The 20,337-nt window shown below is 27.1% G+C and overlaps 1 protein-coding gene and 1 long non-coding RNA gene across 3 annotated transcripts in view; both read left to right on the plus strand.

Annotated features, from left to right (window-relative positions):
• LOC123262399 overlaps positions 1-20,337 on the plus strand; it is a 110,206-nt gene that overhangs the window by 27,285 nt on the left and 62,584 nt on the right. The gene's annotated exons all lie outside the window — the stretch shown is intronic.
• Positions 1-20,337, plus strand: part of LOC123262377 (B-cell lymphoma/leukemia 11A) — a 35,073-nt gene that overhangs the window by 3,086 nt on the left and 11,650 nt on the right. The window contains exons 1-2 of one of the 2 annotated variants that reach the window (XM_044724550.1): positions 11,756-11,884; positions 19,090-19,530. In XM_044724550.1, coding sequence (XP_044580485.1) covers positions 11,857-11,884; positions 19,090-19,530 — 469 coding nt within the window. In that variant the 5' untranslated portion in view covers positions 11,756-11,856. Of the gene's footprint in view, positions 1-11,755; positions 11,885-19,089; positions 19,531-20,337 lie in introns of those variants that run through there. The other variant, XM_044724549.1, reaches the window with a different exon arrangement.

The following is a 20,337-nucleotide window of genomic DNA, read 5'->3' on the forward strand; positions in this document are numbered from 1 at the left end:
GCCAAGAAAATATTTTTCTTCCTACTTATTTTCTTGAGCGAAAAAAAAAATTTTTTTGACAAGAAACTTCACTTATTCCAACAAAGTTAATTCTTTTGCTTTAAGAAATACGTATCTTGATCAAAAATAATTTTTAAAGTCAAGAAAATCTTTTTTTTTTTGAGAAAATTCAGCCTCTTGCTCCAAAAAATTAAATATAAAGATAGAAGTAAATTCTCATTAATATTTTTATCGATTAACATGTCAAATTAGAAGATCAAATAATATTTCATCATTTTTTTTCATTCAATATGTATAATTGCACGCTAAAATAATATAAAATGGGTATCAAATATTCAAGAGAAAAATTTTCTCAAGGTGAGAAAATTTTTTTCTCAGAAGTAAGTGGCGCTGCTTTCCTAAAGTATCTAAAAATCTTGATCAAATATAAAAATTTATTGTATCAAGTATTTATGATAATTTGAATTAAGAAAAAATGACCCACCAAGAACAGAATTTCAAAAAATTTTTACTTCGGCCAACACAACTTCAGTCTTCCTTCAGGCACCCGACAAATTTTCTTGAGCCAAGAATTTTGTTCTCCAGTCAATAAATTTTATTCAATAAATTCCTTATAAATTTTTCCGCATGTTTAATTTTCTAGACCTAATGTTAATTTAAATAAAAAATGAAAAAAAAAATTTATTAATAATATTTTTATAATTATTACAAGTAAAATATTAAAGATACAAACAAATGATATCTTTTTTTTTTAAGAAATTAAATTTTTTATAAAAAAAGCCCCGAAAATTTTCTTGAGTCAAGAATTTTGTTCTCTAATCAAGAAATTTTTCTTTCTGTGTACACTGATAGAAGGATTTCTTAGTATATAAAAAGATTTCTTTGTATTTAAGAAGTCATTTCTTATACATCATTTCTTGGTATTTAAGAAATATTTCTTAAATACTAAGAAATATAAATATTAAGAAATATTTCTTAAATACAAAAAAATATTTATTAAATACTAAGAAATATTTATTAAATGCTAAGAAATGATGTTTAAGAAATAATTTCTTAAATACAAAGAAATCTTCTTAAATGCTAAGAAATCCTTCTATCCGTGTAAACACCCAAGATTTCCATTAAAAAAATTTTTAAAATATTTTCTTCACTAAGACTACAAACAAGAGAGTTATCTAATTTTCTATTGACTGTTTCTATTGAACATTAATAATAACAATAAAAAATATCTAACAATGATAATTACCCCTTGCAATAAAACAAGCTAAGGATAAACAAAACGGCGATGAATCAAAAGCGTCGTCGGAATGAAAATAGTCGGCGGTACTTAGGGCAGAATAATCTCGCTAAAGAACCGCCGTGAGCTTAAAGAGTTGGAAGATGTTATTTAACAAACATCGAGTACATCTAGTGTCGGTGTCGGTGTCGGCACGTGCGAGACATATGCCTCTATACTATACACCATCACACATTCATATAATATTGTCTTTGATTACTATAAATTACAAAGCAGCCTTCAGCCTTTACTTTTGAATAGTTTAAGCAAGCGTTGCATTGCTTTATTTTATCTTCCTCACATGTTCCTTCTTCTTATGTATTTTTCTTCTATTTCTCGAGCTGTCTTCAGTAGTCTACAGCTCCTATTCTCTATTTTTTCTTCTATTCCACAAGGCCTACTCTTTATTTTATTATTATTCTAGGTCATTCAGCGACGCGAGCTCAAATAAACGGCTCGGCAAAAAACACGCTGACTTTAGTAGAGATTAACCTGGCGCGTGGCGTTACCCCTTTTTTGTCTCATCCTCTCAGACACTGGGCTCAGCACGCGCCCAGGTAACGTAAGCCGTCTTATGCTTCGAGAATTATAAATTGTTACTTTCCAAACTATTTTATTTCATTTTTATTTTTTTTTTTAATATTAATACAAGCTTAAATTCTTTTTATTAGAAAGATTTTTTAATAATTAAATTAAAAACTGATCAATTTTTGTGATAAGTAATAAGACAATAGACAGAAGATGTTTAGTTCGACAATATGACGGCCAGGTGGCGGCACATCACCAGTCAGACAAGTCGTCGGTGTTGGCTACTTGATATTTTTAAAATCGATATTAAATATTTTTTTTTTTTTGAAGAATTTATGATTTTTTTATTGAATTAATTTAAATAAAAATTAAGTTTTTCTGGTAAAATAATTAATTTTTAATAGTTCTAATCAAAATTTCTATTATTAATTATTTAAAATCAATTTAAAAAATATTTTAATAAAAAATTTTATCGTTTAATTTTCAATTATATCAATAGATATTTTTTTTTTATAATCAGACTTTTATCTTGTTAATTATTAATACTAAAAAAAATACAAATTTTAATTTTATTACATCGATAATAAATCTGAGAATTTTATTACTTTTTAATTATTCAATTTATTGAATTAATTTAAATAAAAATTAAGAAGTTTTTTGACGTAAAATAATTGATTTTTAATAATTCTAATCAAAATTTCGGTTATTAATTATTTAAAATCAATTTAAAAATTATTTTATTAAAAATTTTATCGTTTAATTTTTAATTATATCAATAGATATTTTTTTTAATAATCAGAATATTATCTTGTTAATTATTAATACTAAAAAAAAATATAAATTTTAATTTTATTACATCGATAATAAATCTAAGAATTTTATTATTTCTTAATAAATTGTTTAATTCAATTAATTTTCATAATTTTAATTATTATAAATATCTCAAATTTAATTTCTTACAATAATAAATCTCAGAATGCTTTTTTATTGATTAAAAGATAATTTTACTCTCAATATTCATTACAATTTATTTTCCCACTTATTCACATTAATAAAATTATCATAAATTCTTAAAAAATTAATGTTTTACGTCAATAAATCCAAGACTTTTATCTTTATTTAATTAACTTTAATAATTAATTTCAAATTATGATAATAGATCTTTTCTTCTTTAATTATAATTAATATCATTATAATAATTAAAATACATTTTAAAAAATTAAATTAATCTTCTTACTTTTCATCAATTAATTTTCAAATATTATCTTCTTTATTTTAAATTAATTAATTAACAAAATAAATAAAATAATTAAGTCATAAACTAAAAAAAAAAGCTAAATTTTCTTTATAGTAATCCGATATTTATCTCCGCAAATCCAACTATTATCAACGACAGTATATCGTCAATCCAATCTGGGCAATGGCCGTAACCCAGACCGGGGATGGGTTATTAGCTCCTAAATTTGCTCCCCAATCGAGCTTGCAGAGACAGAAGGCATTTCCAAAACAATTTTCCTCGCTAGTAAATTAAAAAACATAAATAAGACTGTAAAAAATAAACCACCAGACAAAAAAGACTAAAGATTAAGTCTAATCCAAGTCAGGTTGAAAAGAAAAGAATAGATATTTATATTTAGCATTTTATGTTGTGGAGTCTCGGTTTCCCAGGCCATTGTCCGGCATTGTCCGAGGAGACCCTCCTCTTCTAGGTGCGAATGCCTTTCGGTAATGATCTGCTCCTATTATGCACGGTTTGTCGCTCCTTCATACTCACTTGTCCTCTGCATAATATAATATATACAATATATACAATAATATAATGTAAGTTGGCCGAGCGGAGAGAAGAAGGGCAGTCTCCCCCTGCACACTTAGACACACGCTTAAATAAAAACTGGCTTGTATGGCAGATCCTTTTTCCAGCATCCGCTTCTACCTGACCACTGGGCTAAGGGTCACTTTAAACACTTTAGAGATTTTAGTAATGCAGCAGTTTAAAAGTGCTTCCCCTATAATATTATAAGATTATATTCAATTACTTTGTACCTATTTCTCACCTTGTCCCATTTTTTATCTACCTGTTACATTAAACCTTTCAACTTATTTTTTAATACATTTTATTTATTACTTTTTGAGTCTTCATTTTTTTGGTAGCTTTTTAGCGCTTAAAAAAAAAGTAATAAAAAAAGGGCCTAAATAGATTTCCATTGATAGAAATTTGATTTATCTTAAAGATCTTTATCAATTTTTATTGAAAATTATTTATTATTTTAGCTGAAATATTTTATTTTGTTCCACAAGAAATTTAAAAAAAATTATTATGAAATTTTTGTTCCACACAGATAAAAGGATTTATTAACTACTAATAATTTAATTTATTTGAAGGCAATTTTTTAATTTATTAAATTTTAATAAATATTTTTTAACATTCAATAAATATTTAATTGGGAGGAAAGTATACTTATTAATAGTTAGTAAGTATTTATTAATAGTTAATAAATATTTAATAAATTGTATTTAATAAATAATTTATTAACTGTTAATAAATATTTATTAAATCCTATGTCGTTAAAAAATCATTTATTAACAGTTAATAAGGTTTATTAGTTATTAATAATTTAATTTATTTGAAGACTTAATTTATTAAATTTTAATAAATATTTTTTAACATTTAATAAATATTTATTTGGGAGAAAGGTACATTTATTAATAGTTAATAAGAAGTTATTAATATTTAACAAATATTTATTAATAGTTAATAAATATTTTTTTAAGTGAATTTGTTTGGCTCGCAATGTCACATGATATGAAGATTGCTTATAAACAAAAATCATCTTTATAAATTATTTGGATTAATTATATTACATTACAATAACGTTTATTGTAAAATACAAAATTCTATACCACAGCTCATAATTATCTTTTATATTTTAAAATATTAAAACGGTAATTTATTTAGTGAATTGAATTATTATCATGATTTCCAGCTATAGGGATATTCATTAACCATCAATAAATAATTATTAACAGTTAATAAATTGTACTTAATAAATTACTTATTAACTTTTAATAAATATTTGTTAACTGTTAACAAATATTTAATAACATTTAATAAATAATTTATTAATAAATATTTATTAAAAAATCATTTATTAACAATTAATAAAGCTTATTAAATATAAACAAATCCTTCTATCAGTGTAGATGGAGTTCTATTGATAGAAATTTGATTTATATTAAAGATCTTTATCAATTTTTAATGAAAAATTTTTTATTATTTGATTTTGATCCACAAGAAATTTTATAATTATTTTTAATAAATTATTATGAAATATAAAAGATAAAAATGGCCGGTAAAAAAAAGAACCCTTGCCTCAACATTTCTCCAATTAACTACAATAGTTACATCAAGTTACATTTGTAAAAATTATATCACGCGGAGTTATTGACTCTCGTGAGCCAATGGTACAATTGCAATGGCCGCTATTAACAATTCAATTATCCCTCCCTGTTTCTTTGCAGTAACAGTGCATACTACATACTAGCATGGAATTATTAACACTAAATTAAACAACATAGCGTATAATATTTTCTTAAAAGTAAAAAGTTTCTAAAAAGTAACATGGCGACGCGTAAAAATAGTTTTGTTATCTGAATAACGAGCTTCCGGCGTTCCCATAGGAGATTTTCCACGAGATCTTTGTTGATCAGATATCTGCATATATTACGGTACAAAGTCGGTATATTATTATGTATATGAATACGTATGAAAAGACACTCTACTGTCTTTTATTTATTTATACTTATTTTGTTCTAACATGTGACAAAGTAGAATCTTGTAAAATAAACAGAATTTTGATAGAGATTTAAACATTATTATTAAAAAAAAAATCGAGATTTTATCTTAATTTTTTTTCTTCTCAAATTATTATTAATATTATAATTATTTATACGTTTAAGGAAAAAAAGGGTAATTTTTTATTTTTTCAATCAAAAAAACTTAATCTTTTAATTATTTTTATTTTATTTTCTTACAAGATTTAATCTTGTAATTAATAACTAAATAGCGCGATTTTGATCAATTTAATTGATGAAAAAAAATTATGAGAAAATACTTTAAAATTTGGACAAAAAATGTCTCAGGTCAGCCAGCTAGTTATTAATAATATATAAAAAAAAAAAAAAAAAGAAAAGACAGATTTTGATCTTATTTCTACTCGATCAGTTATCTGAATATTAATATGAACTCCTAGCTAACCCTGAGCGGTAAAAAGAGCGAGAAAAAACATAACAAAATCTAAAAACATCCTCCCACTGTCTCCCTCACTTACTCCGCTACGCTAAATAACTTAAACTTTATATTTATATATATAATATATAACACTATACCGAGTTCCCGTGAACTTGCTCCACAACTTCAGCCGCTATTTATAATTTCTTGTCCGAGGGCTCTAAATATATTTGTATGTTAAAATTTTTTGAATTTTTTTGGGGAACTCGAAGGTTTCCTTATTGAAAAACACACTTAAATTTTTTCTATTTCTTTAAAATGAATTAAAAATAATTAACTAGATCTTAAATTTGAAAAATAAACTCCAAAATATTAAAGAAGAAAACAGTTCTTCTCCACTTGAAACTTGTAACTTATCCGGGCTATTATAAGGTTTACTTTTTAAAGAATAAATAATTTACCCACAACACAACAGACTTAAAACTCTAAAACTCGGATGTATTCTATAAGACTAGAGTTGTGTATTGTATACATATGTTTATGTATAGAAGATGCGACCAATGTAAAGCGACGAGATCTACAGCAGTGTCCGACCAGAAAAGTTTGGTGTTAGAATAGTATTAAGCATTATATTAAGTGTTTTGGGTCTAGTCGAGAAGTCTCAAGTCTGAAGAGATCCCCAACAGAACAGAGTAAACATTAAATATATAAATATCTGGAGCTGTTGCTGTATCGTGTTGCAGTTTCACTCTCTACTGGGTACCAACACAAATATTTTATTTAACAGATAAATATTTATTAATATGTTTTTAATTTTGTTGAAATTAATTGTAAATATTTGCTGACTTTATAATATCAAAAAAAAAAAAAAAGAAAATGATAATCTATATTATTAAGAGTTTTTATATTATTAAGATAATATGGGTTTTAGATACATAATTACATGGCTCTAGATACATAATTACATGGAAAAAAGAAAACTCGAAAAATTACAGTATATAATGCAACGTGGCGCTTCGTGATGAAAACTGGAAAAATTACAGTTTCTAATATAATTATTACAGATTTTATAAAAATTACATTGTAAAATATAAAATTTACATTGAAAGCTCTGAATATTAAATTAAAAAATTAAATTTAGAAAAATATTATTTCAAACTGTAATTTTTCTAGTTTTGATTACGACGGGACCGATTTTACATTTTATACTGTAATTTTTCGAGTTTTCTTTTTTCCGTGTAAGAAATGACTTTGTATCTTGTGAACTATTAAAATTTTTGAAGATATTAGCTCATCCCGATGTTACACTCTTCAAGACCTTTGATTTGAGTACCCACATCAATTTTTCATATATTTTATATATTTATATATATTATATATATGTAAATATGAAAAATATATCAAAAATGCATGTGGGTACTCAAATGAAAGCTCTTGATGAGTGTAACATCGGGATGAGCTTATATCTTAAAAAACGTTAATATTTAAGAAAGTAAAGTGCAATTTAACAAATGTCATTATTTAATAAAGCAAAATTTTATTTATTTACAGTTCACTGCAAGGTTGCTAATAATTAATTAAAATCGAGAATCTAAAATTTACAATACGTTGAACATAATTGTCATTGTTTATATTTTATCATTAATATATGCCTCGAATAGAAAGTGAATAAAACGTAGGTAATATTACAAATGTACACCACCAGTAATAATAATTACAATAATAATAATTACGTTTGGGATTATGAAGATGTAGCGAATCGCAAACCCGCGACATTGTGTGTCCACCAGTTACAACCGACGTCAAACTACCACCGGTTAATTATAACTCACGGTGAATATCACGGTGCTCGTTACATTATTATATTGTTGTGTTGTTTGAATTCATTGTGAACTTTTACCGCTCGCTCGCGATACCTCTGCTAGCCACGCACCGCAAAACTTTACTTTTCACTGGATTTATTGTACATCGTATCACACAACTTGCATTCATTTCTCCGCGGCGTCCCATGTAATAACAAATGTGTGTACAGCTTAACAACGCGACGAATTTGAAACCATAGGTACTGACTATAACTATTATTATCTGTTGAACCGTGTAATAAATTGTCTAATTAAATTGTTTATATTTCAAATTATTATTATTATTATTATTATTATTATTATTATTATTAAAATTAATTTAATAGTTTTAAAAATTTTTTTAACAAATAAATTATGGCAAAAAAATTGACCTGTAGAGATTTTAATAAATTAAAAATGCAATTTTTTTGTTTGTTAAAAAAAATTAAAAAATGGTCAAGACTGCACTGATAGATTTGTTTATTTTTAATAAGCTTCATTAATTGTTAATAAATGATTTTTTAACATCATAGGATTTAATAAATATTTATTAACAGTTAATAAATTATTTATTAAATACGATTTATTAAATGTTAATAAATATTTGTTAACAGTTAACAAATATTTATTTAAAATAAAAAGCAAAAATAACAATTTTCCTTTGATACTTTTTATAACCCTATAGCTGGAATACATCATAATAATTAAATTCATTAAATAAATTAACGTTTTTGATATTTAAAAATATAGAAGATAATTATGAGCTGTGGTAGAATTTGGTATTTTACAATAAACGTTATTATAATTTAATATAATTAATGCAAATAATTAAGAAAGATGATTTTTGTTTATAAGCAATCTTCATATTATGTGACATTGCAAGCGAAACAAATTCACTCAACTAAGTATTTATTAATTGTTAATAAATATATTCATTGAATGTTAAAAAATATTTATTAAAACTTAATAAATTAAATTATTAACAGTTAATAATTCCTTCTATCAGTGTAGAAATTTTAAAAATGCAATTAGTTTTAATAATTTTTAAAATAAAATTTGTTTATTAAAAAAAAAATTAAAAAATGGTCAAGACTGCTAACTTTAATGTAATAAATTTTTTTATTAAAGTTCACTGTCCCCAAAATCTAAAAAAAAATAAAACGTGTAAATACAGAAGCCAAAAGAAAAATTATCCGGTGTAGTTGTGTAGGAGTAGCCGCGTAAATTAAATTCAAAGTACAAAGTAAAACGCGTGAGAACGGATTTTAGAAGGATTGAACTATAAAAGTGAAAGCACCTGGAGCACCTGGGAAGATCATAACTGTACCCACATGATTTATTTTATTTTTCTTTCCTTTTTTTTGATCAAAAATCACGAAAGGGTTTTTTTTTAGATGAAAGGAAATATATATTTATTATATTATTGTGGATTGTCGAGTAGATATAGATATGTGTTGTATGTTGTGAGTTGTGTTGTGTATGGGATGGAGAAGCAGTGACGTCTTGAAAAGGTCCCGAGGGGACAGGTCAGTTTCTACTGGGCCCGGGACCTGTTGTATAGCAAGGTATATCCTGTATACACATCATATATATGTGTGTAGTGTACGGTAGTCTGGTAAATGGAGTGTAGTAAATGGACAATGTCCTGCACACTACTCAGTGTCGGTCACAAAAGACCGACTCACGATTCCGATCCTCCCACGATAGACGACATGTTCAGCCAAAATGTGATCCATTCACTTGCCGTGAGAACCCAGTCCGGCATAGAACAGAACAGAATTTGGTCTTCATATGTATATATGTATATACGGATAAATATAATGTGTGAAAAATAAAATATAAGATGAGTGGCATTTTCCTCGTCAAATATTTTAAACCGATTTTTGACATACGTTATTTTTTCATTGTCATTTTTTGTTTGGGTACCGTGACTCGGATTTTATTTTATAGCGATTTTATTATGTATGAGTTATGAAAAATAGACGGCCGTAATTATTTTTAGATGGACTCCTGGGATTCCTGGAGAGACTTATGGGAAAGGGTTTCTTATTTTGCGAATTGTGAGATGGTAATTTTTTTTAAATGGGCTTGAAATTGGGTATTGTGCTTATTTTTGATAAATTATCGTCACTTGTCGGTTTAGAGATAGAGTTGGTTTTATTTTTATAAAAAAGTACTTGGAAAAATTTGAGGTTCAAAAGGTAGTTAAACAATTTTTAATTGTAAGTTATTTTAATTTTTTTTAATAAAAATTTATTATTTGTTCTAATAATCTATGTTATAAAGAGAATAAGAAAAATTTTGTGTCTAGGATATTCATGTGATAAAATCGTTTTTTTTAGTGAAATTTAGTATTATTGCAGAGGTCTTGACTTGAATTTGTGCCTTTTCAAGGTTTCATATCATTCTCACCGATAGTTAATTTATTATGACAAGCATTTAGGCTGCATTTGAAAATTCTCTATCTCTAGATACATAATTAAGAAATGACTTTGTATCTTGTGAACTATTGACATTTTTAAAGATATAAGCTCATTCCGATGTTGTACTCATCAAGACCTTTCATTTGAATACCCACATCAATTTTTTATATATTTTATATATATTATATATATGTATATATGAAAAATATATGAAAATGCGTGTGGGTACTCAAATAAAAGGTCTTGATGAGTGTAACATCGAGATGAGCTTATATCTTTAAAAACGTCAATAATTAAGAAATGACCTTGTATCTCGTGAACTATTAACATTTTTAAAGATATAAGCTCATCTTGATGTTACACTCATCGAGACCTTTCATATGAGTACCCACATTAATTTTTCATATATTTTATATATTTATATATATTAAATATATATGTATATATGAAAAATATATTAAAAATGCATGTGGGTATTCAAATGAAAGCTCTTGATGATTGTAACATCAGGATGAGCTTATATCTTTAAAAAAGTCAATATTTAAGAAAGTACAGTGCAATTTAACAGAAGTCATTATTTCATAAAGCAAAATTTTATTTATAGTCACATAGTGACTGCAAGGTTGCTAGTTGAAAATAAATAATTATTAAAATTTTTTATCGAAAATTGTCTTAAGCTTAGTTCTAAAAAAACAACAAATAATTCATAAAAAACATAACTTTTATTAAAATGGCCCATTGCAAATAAAAATAATTTTTACTATCAAAACTACTGGCAAAAAAATCGAGGGCACGTTACCGGAAAAAAACAGGAGGATTAAAAAACTCCCAGGATACAGGTATAAGGTACAAGGTATGACAAGGTCCAGAATAAGCAGTATATAAATAAAAAAAACGATTCGCATTTGATCCTCGCAACGTACCAGAGTTTTTTACTGTCATACCAGGACAGGATCCGCGAGAGAGTGGGGAGAGTATGGGAAAGGAAAAACGGCGATTTCTTTGTTGGGGCGCGGATATCGCGCGTCATGCCCCAGCACGAGGGTGCTCTCTAAAAAACGGATCCGTAAAAAGGGGAAGAAAAAGCAGCTCTGGGTGAAAGGCCCGAAGGAGACACTGGTAAGGGTTGACGACAAAAAATCATAGAAAGCCGTTCTTTCTCCGTCTCAAATTTAAACTCTGCTGCTCATAGATGGACATGTGCGAGTATGTGAGTGGAAATAAGGCCCCCACCCCTCCTCGCAAGAAATGATTCTGACGGAGGGCAGTGTGCGCGCGCTAGGGTCCTTATTTTAAATTCTTTTGATGTAACTGGGGCCCGGCCCCCTCCTCGCCGTCTAACCCAGTCAGCATTCAAGCATGGACCGATCTACACTCATGTGTGTTTTGTAATTATCAAATTTCGGTTACAGAAGCTTCATTTTGTTTGTCGAGGCCGTTGGTTGAGCAGGAGCTTACTTTTAACGCAAAATGTGATTGTTTTTAATTAAATTAAGGAGTTAGTTCGGTAATTTTGTGGTTTATTGTTCTCAAATTTGTGGTCTATACTTTAAATCCTTTATGGCGTACAAAATTAATCGATACTTTGGTTCGTATTTTTATTTATTGAATTTTTTGTCAATATTTTTTTATTATAAATAATTTTATTTTATAAAATTAAATTAAGTATATTTAATTTCATTCAGATTTATCGTAAAAAAAATTACTTTGATCAGGATTCGAACTCTAGACATTAATTTTGCGTCTCAGATAAAAAATTTTTAATTTTCTCAATTTTTTTTTATTTAAAAAATGAATTTTTTTACAGTAAAAAAATTATTTAATTATAAAATAGAATTTTAAACTAAAGATTTAATTAATTTTCTTGAATTTTTATCAAAAATTAATTCATAAATTTTTTTTAGTCCAAAAAAAATTATTTAATAAAAAATTGAACTCTAAACTAAAAATTTAATTTATTTTTTCTATAATTTTTATCAAAAATTAATTCATAAATTTTTTTTAGTCCAAAAAAAATTATTTAACAGAAAAATTTAACTCTAAATTAAAGATTTAATTAATTTTTATCAAAAATTAATTCATAAATTTTTGTTAGTCCAAAAAAAATTATTTAACAAAAAAATTAAACTCTAAATAAAAGAATTAATTAATTTCTTCAATAATTTATATAAAAAATAAATTAAAAAAATTTTTATACTCCAAACTATCAATTAATTTGACTTTAAATTTCAATAATTAAATCCGAGGCTAAAAAAAATTTTTTTTATTCGAACTCTTGACTCCCCATCAAAAAAAAAATCCAGAAGGCAAATAATTAAATATCGAGTTGTCATTTAAAAAAGTAATTCGATGAAATTTATATATCGACATATAATAATTGAATTTGAATTAATCAATCGGTTTTTTGTATCGGTCTAGTCTCTGGATTTATAACCGAACGTAACAATGGGGGTAGTGAAGTACGTGAACACATGACATGACGTCGGGTGGCTTGTTCATCTGTACATCTATCTATATGTCTATATATTTCTAGATGTAGAGACTAGTAAAGATATATATCGGCAGGGCGCAGGGAGAAACCTGGAGGAAATTGGCGCGACCCAATACTAATGGATAATGAAATTATTGGTTTGAGCGGGACGGCCCCGGGGATGATCGTAATTCGATTGCATCAATGTGTCCTCTGGACGTTTTGACAGGACGAACGTTCTAACAAGCGGCTGCCTCGGGACATTCCAGATCCCGAGCAAGAGACATAACGTCTAACATCGAATTTCCTCCTCGCAACTCACAATTCTATCCACTATTTTCTCAGCCACTCAATTCGTTACTATTACTATTACTGTTCCTCGACACAGAGCAAAATTTTCCAACGTCTTGCCCAAAAATCAACCAGTATAAAAATATATTATGTCGGTATCAGTATTATAAATGTATGGAGCAATTTATAAGCAATCCAAGTTATACCCGAGCAATATTGTCCATTATACTCCATCCCCATATTTTTGTGTGTAATATATATATGATAGTTTGTGTGAGTATGTGCCACTGCTCAACCCATAAGATTTTATTCTTCCCCAGATCTTATAGTTAGTTTTCACTATTTACTTACTATTCTCGGTTTTGTTCTTCCCGGGCACTTCCGCCAGCTATTCTTCCTCTCATCTTCATCTCCATCTTTTACCACACTCTCTTTCAACACAATAAAATTCCGTTGTCCGTAACTGTTTACCCGTTTCTTATTTTTCCCGTCGCTTAACTACAATCTTCAAGTTTTCTACTCATGATTTTTATCTGCATTTTTGCTCTTTATTATTTTTATATACGTGACATTTATCCACTCTACATCTTAGGAGAAAAAAAAATTTTGTAAATTTTTTTTTATGCAGTGAAATTTGATGTTTTGTAAAATTCTACTTTTTATATTTTGTTTAAATATTCTGTATAAAATATCAAAAAAATGAGGAGCTTTTTTACAGAAAATTTAATTTCCTACAAAAAATTTTTCGTATATTGATAGAAGGATTTATTAACTATTGATAATTTAATTTATTTGAAGACAATTATTGAATTTTAATAAATATTTTTTAACATTCAATAAATATTTATTTGAGAAGAAAGTATATTTATTAATAGTTAATAAGTATTTCTTAATAGTTAACAAATATTCATTAACAGTTAATAAATATTTTTTTGAGTGAATTTGTTTGGCTTGCAATGTCATATGATATGAAGATTGCTTATAAGTAAAAATCATCTTTATAAATTATTTGCATTAATTATATTACATTATAATAACGTTTATTGTAAAATACCAAATTCTATTTTATATTTTTAAATATAAAAAAGGTTAATTTATTTAGTGAATTGAATAATTATCATGTATTCCAGCTATAGGGTTAAAAAAAGTATCAAAAGAAAATTGCTATTTTTGCTTTTGATTTTAAATAAATATTTGTTAACAGTTAACAAATATTCATTAACCATTAATAAATATTTATTAATAGTTAATAAATTGTACTTAATAAATTACTTATTAACTGTTAATAAATATTTTTTAACTGCTAACAAATATTTATTAACATTTAATAAATAATTTACTTACTGGTAATAAATATTTATTAAATTCTATGATGTTAAAAAATCATTTATTACCAATTAATAAAGCTTATTAAATATAAACAAATCCTTCTATCAAAATAATAACATTAATTAAAAAAGAAAAAAATTTTTTTTTTTATTTTTAACTTTTTTATTAAAAAAAAATTTGTCAAGTAAAAATATATACACAAGTAAAAATATTTAAAAAAGATTAAGTCTGCAAAAAACCAAAAGGATAGGATGTGTCTCTTGATTATAAATAGGGTTAAGAAAAAGGGTTAAAACCGTACTACTGCGTATCGCGTGTTCGTCTGCACGCTCCCCATTCACACACAGAAATATTACAACATCTCTCTTATAGGTGCACAGAATCTCAGTGTGTTGAGACTAACATCTGCCCCCGAAAAAACAAAAGCCCATTGTCGTTAACGACCGGTCTGGTCGCGCGTCTCTCATTTCTAACCGAGCGCTTTTGAATCGTAGGCGAATAACGGACTCTTCGTAGCATGGTCCACCATTCAAGTCATCCCGTACAGTATTAAACTACTGTACTATGTATAATACTGTTTTTTACTTTTATTCATTCGCGTTTTTAATTTTTTTTCGAATCAAACCGGGTCGGATGTGTTTAGTATTCATACTCATATTTATATTCATTTTTTCCTCGCCTCAGTCTCTCGTCTGAGGGGTTAGGTGAGTGGGTGGTTGTTTGACGCGTGAAAGTATCAAAATAATGAGTACATTGCAGTGGTCACTATTATATGTATAAAATATCACATTTTTTTCATAATATTTACATCTTTTAATAAAATAAAGACAATACCGACTTATTTAAAAAATACCAAATATTTTTCAATCAGTTTATCATTTAATTTGCTTCTAAAATATATCTATAAATTTAAAAATTATTAACCAGTAAATTCCTACAATACTCATAAAAAATCCTGATTATAAAATAAAATCCATTTTTTAATTTGTTAAAATTTTAGTTTACAAATATTAGAGCTTGCATGTAGTTACAATTATCCACTAGATTATTTTTCTTATATAAAAATAATTAATCTGTGATGATGTTAGGATGATTTTATTTAATAAAAAATTGTTCGAATTATAAGATACTAGTTATTGTTTAATATCTTTAATATTTAATGACTAAATAATCAACGACAGACACTTTAAGATTATCTAGTAAATAAAAATCTTTAATTGCATACGTTAGTTGGATAAATCTCTACACCCAGTAGTTATTAATTATATTGGATTTTGTTCTAATAAATATAGTATTTATTTATGCATTGCAATAATAATTAACCGCGAAGACGGTCTCCTGACGTGAAGAATTAAAACTTATAACTAACCGAAAAAAAATGACAAGTGTTATCAGTTTTACGGCTGTTGTTTTCTGACGCGCTTTCTGGTGTTTTAATTTTAATTCATCCCTATAAAATATGTTTGTTGGCTTGAGAATTAGATTATATTGAGTTAAAAACATACTTTTGAAGCAAGCACACTGATATAAGGATTTGTTTATACTTAATAAGCTTCATTAATTGTTAATAAATGATTTTTTAACATCATAGGATTTAATGAATATTTATTAACAGTTAACAAATTATTTATTAAATACGATTTATTAAATATTAATAAAAATTTGTTAACAGTTAACAAATATTTATTAACTGTTAATAAATATTTATTAATGGTTAATAAATATTTGTTAACTGTTAACAAATTTTTATTTAAAATAAAAAGCAAAAATAGCAATTTTCTTTTGACACTTTTTATAACCCTATAGCTGGAATACATGATAAGAATTAAATTCACTAAATAAATTAACCTTTTTAATATTTTAAAATATAAAAGATAATTATGAGCTGTGATAGGATTTGGTATCTTACAATAAACGTTATTATAATGCAAATAATTTATAGAGATCATTTTTATTTATAAGCAATCTTCATATTATGTGACATATTGCAAGAGAAATAAATTCACTCAACAAAATATTTATTAACTATTAATAAATACTTGTTAACTATTAATAAATGTACTTTCCACTCAAATAAATATTTATTGAATGTTAACGAATATTTATTAGAATTTAATAAATTCAATAATTGTCTTCAAATAAATTAAATTATTAATAGTTAATAAATCCTTCTATTAGTGTATACAGAAAAAAAAAATTTCTTGGACCAAGAAAATTATAAGGAAGACCGAAGTTATTTTGGAGCAAGAAGAAATTTTTTTGGCTTAAAAAAATTTAACTTCGTTCAAGAAATTTTAACTTTATTCAAGAAATTTTCAGTCTTCCTTAAGATTTTCTTGATTTAAGAAAATTTACACTTGACTCAAGACTATTTTTCTTTCTGTGTATACACATATTTCGAAGCGATAATTTATAAACCAAGAAAAAATATTATTAAAGCAATAAAATCGGCTTTTTTCCTACGAATTTTCTGAGTTCAAATTTTTTTTTTTTCGTATAAAACTCGACATACATTAAATATGTTATACGAGGAGTGGCCTGCACTCTCAATCAGAATCCTTGGACCTTCTGGCTTGCGCAATGGACTTTAAAGTCTTCCGTATGTGTGACTCCGCCCCAGAAAATCTATTATCACTTATCTCAAGTGACTGGTACCCAGATATGGACTTTTTAAAATATGTCTGTATATATTTAGTTTAAAATATGCAGAGTACGAGGACTAAACGAGATAAAAGAATTTAAAATACTTTTATTTACATACTTTTATTATTTATTATCATTTATTATTATTGTAATTCTTATGCTCCGTCATTGTAATCTCCAATTTCTGGTCGTAATAAATTCAAATTTATTTCTCTGTATTAATATTGTTACTATGTACAACTTTTGAATTTATTATTCGAGAATTAACCAATTCATTTTCTATTAAATATAAAATTGAATTTAAATATAAAAAGTGCAAGTTTAATTGTTGAATTTACGTAAATTATTACTTATGAGCATATTGGGGATTAAAAAAAGGGAATCTAATAGTCGGGAAAAATAATTCAAGTGAAAAATCGATACCCACTAATGCCAATCTCTATGTTAATACTTCTCCCTTTTTGGGAATAATACCATCGAATATAATATAAGAAGTACATGGTATCAAGTCTGAGGGCCCTAAAAGTGAATTGTTGCGTCTGCGGGTGACCTCGGACCTCTTTCTGCGGCCGAAGTAGTCACGCTGAATTATTATATATATCTACTCACAGAGATAGACTCGGATAATATAATATCACTCGTTGACTCGAGAAATCTCGATTACACTTGGCCCCGTATTTTTATTACGCCATTAATAATTCGCTCTATCACTATTTTTTTGTGATTTTAGTTGTAAAAAATATTTTTCTTTTAATTGATAAATTTATAAATTTTTGTTCATCAAAGTGACATTGTTATGTATAATTAATTTTATTCACTTTTTCTAACAATAATAATTGCAAACTAGCAACCTTGCAGTCACTACGTGACTGCCGTGATGTGTGAACTATAAATAAATAAAATTTTGCTTTATTAAATAATGAATTTTATTAAATTGCACTGTCCTTTCTTAACTATTGACGTTTTTAACGATATAAGCTCATCTTGATGTGACACTCATCAAGAGCTTTCATTTGAATACCCACATGCATTTTTGATTTATTTTTCATATATACATATATAATATATATAAATATATAAAATATATGAAAAATTGATGTGGGTACTCAAATGAAAGGTCTCGATGAGTGTAACATCGGGATGAGCTTATATCTTTAAAAATGTCAATAATTGACAAGATACAATGTCATTTCTTAACTATTGACATTTTTTAAGATATAAGCTCATCCTGATGTTACACTCATCAAGAGCCTTCATTCGAGTACCCACATGAATTTTTGATATATTTTTCATATATTTATATATATAAATATATAAAAAAATGATGTGGGTACTCAAATGAAAGGTCATGATGAGTGTAACATCGGGATGAGCTTATAACTTTAAAAATGTTAATAGTTCACAAGATATTTGTTAAAATGCCCTGTACTTCCATAACTATTGACATTTTTAAAGATATAAGCTCATCTCGATGTTACACTTTTCGAGACCTTTCATTTGAGTACCCACATGGATTTTTGATATATTTTTCATATATACATATATATAAATATATAAAATATATGAAAAATTGATGTGGGTACTCAAATGAAAGGTCTCGATGAGTGTAACATCGGGATGAGCTCATATCTTTAAGAATGTCAATAGTTCACGAAATACAAGGTCATTTCTTAATTATGTACCTAGAGATAGAGCAATTTCGAATGCAGCCTAAATATTTATCGTCATAAATTGACTATTGGTGAGAATGATATAAAACCTTGGAAAGGCACAACTTCAGGTTGTGCTTCAGACTTTTCTAACAATACCAAATTTAACCATAAAAACCCACTTTATCACATAAATACACTGGCCACAAAATTTTGCTTATTTTTTTAATAATACAGATAATGCAATTTTGTTCAGTCAATATTCTGTCTAAAATATCAAAAATATGAAGAATATACTATGACTTTTTTTTATAAAATTTAACTTTCCACAAAAAAGGTCTATAATTTTTCTGCATCTTCAATATTTTTCTCAAAATAATAATAATAAATAAAATGTATTTATCGTTACAGCGGAACCATCACAAGGTTCGATTCCGCCGGACACAGTCCACTGTGGAGGCTGTCGGATTTCGTACCCTCTGAGCGAGATCGTCCGCTTCATAGAGCACAAGGTAAACCACTGTCGTACCCTCCAGGGGTGTCATAGTCCTCCCCCGACGACGGCCCACGAGGACTCCGACCCTGAGGACGCTCTGGCGTTGAAATCCGCGGACCCCGAGAAGCTTAACTCGGTGCCGAGCATATCCGCGCCGATAAACAAGAGGATCGGGAGAGTCGAAAGCCCTCCTACGCCCCAGGTCAGCGCGACCGACAGTGGCAGCCCCATCGAGCTAAGAGCCAGTGCGAGCTCGACCCCCAAGAGACGGACCGAGAACGACGAGGACAAGGAGGAACTCACCAAGAAAGTCAAGACCGAGTCCGTCGATGCTGACACCAATACTATTAATTCCGGTGAGTTTTTTTTTTATTTTGTTTAAAAAAAAGTATAAAATTTTCGAGAGATAAAAAAAGAGAATTGCAAAAGACACTGAGTGGCTCGTGATCACCACGTGGCTCGACAATAGGACGACTCTAATTGGGCTCGGGGGACCACGCGGATTCGCTGGGCAAAAAAGTATCACAAAAAGTCCGGTGTTGAGCTTTAATTTGTAAAGGGTCGAGGTTGCGCGCGTGGACGAGTTCAATGAGAAGATGAGAGATCATCAGATGTTTTAGCTTTGCTTACTGTCTCACCTGAAAGGGTTAAATCCAGTTCCGCTCCCTATCTTGTCTCGTGCGAGCACACGAGGTACAATCTATACGGTATGAATAGCTGAATCCCATCCTGTCGTCTCTATTGTTTTGAATTTTTTATTTGAATTTTAAACATTAAATGTTTAGTCAATTTTTAAATGCTAGAAAAATGTTATTGAGTTAAAAAAAATAAGGTCTAGAATTTTTTTTTAATAAACAAAAAAAAAGATAATTAATACTTGATTTGAATTTTTAAATTCGTATTTTGTTAGAAATTTTACGAAAAAAAAAAAAGATTGATTATTAAGTTGGTTTTTTAATTAAAAATAAAATAAATAAATAAAATTTTGCTTTATTAAATAATGACTTTTGTTAAATTGCACTGTACTTTTTTAAATATTGACGTTTTTAAAGATATAAGCTCATCCCGATGTTATACTCATCAAGAGCTTTCATTTGAGTACCCACATGCACTTTTGATATATTTTTCATATATACATATATATAATATATATAAATATATAA

The sequence above is a fragment of the Cotesia glomerata genome, linkage group LG4 (genome assembly GCF_020080835.1).
Source record: "Cotesia glomerata isolate CgM1 linkage group LG4, MPM_Cglom_v2.3, whole genome shotgun sequence".
Classification (NCBI taxonomy): domain Eukaryota; kingdom Metazoa; phylum Arthropoda; class Insecta; order Hymenoptera; family Braconidae; genus Cotesia; species Cotesia glomerata.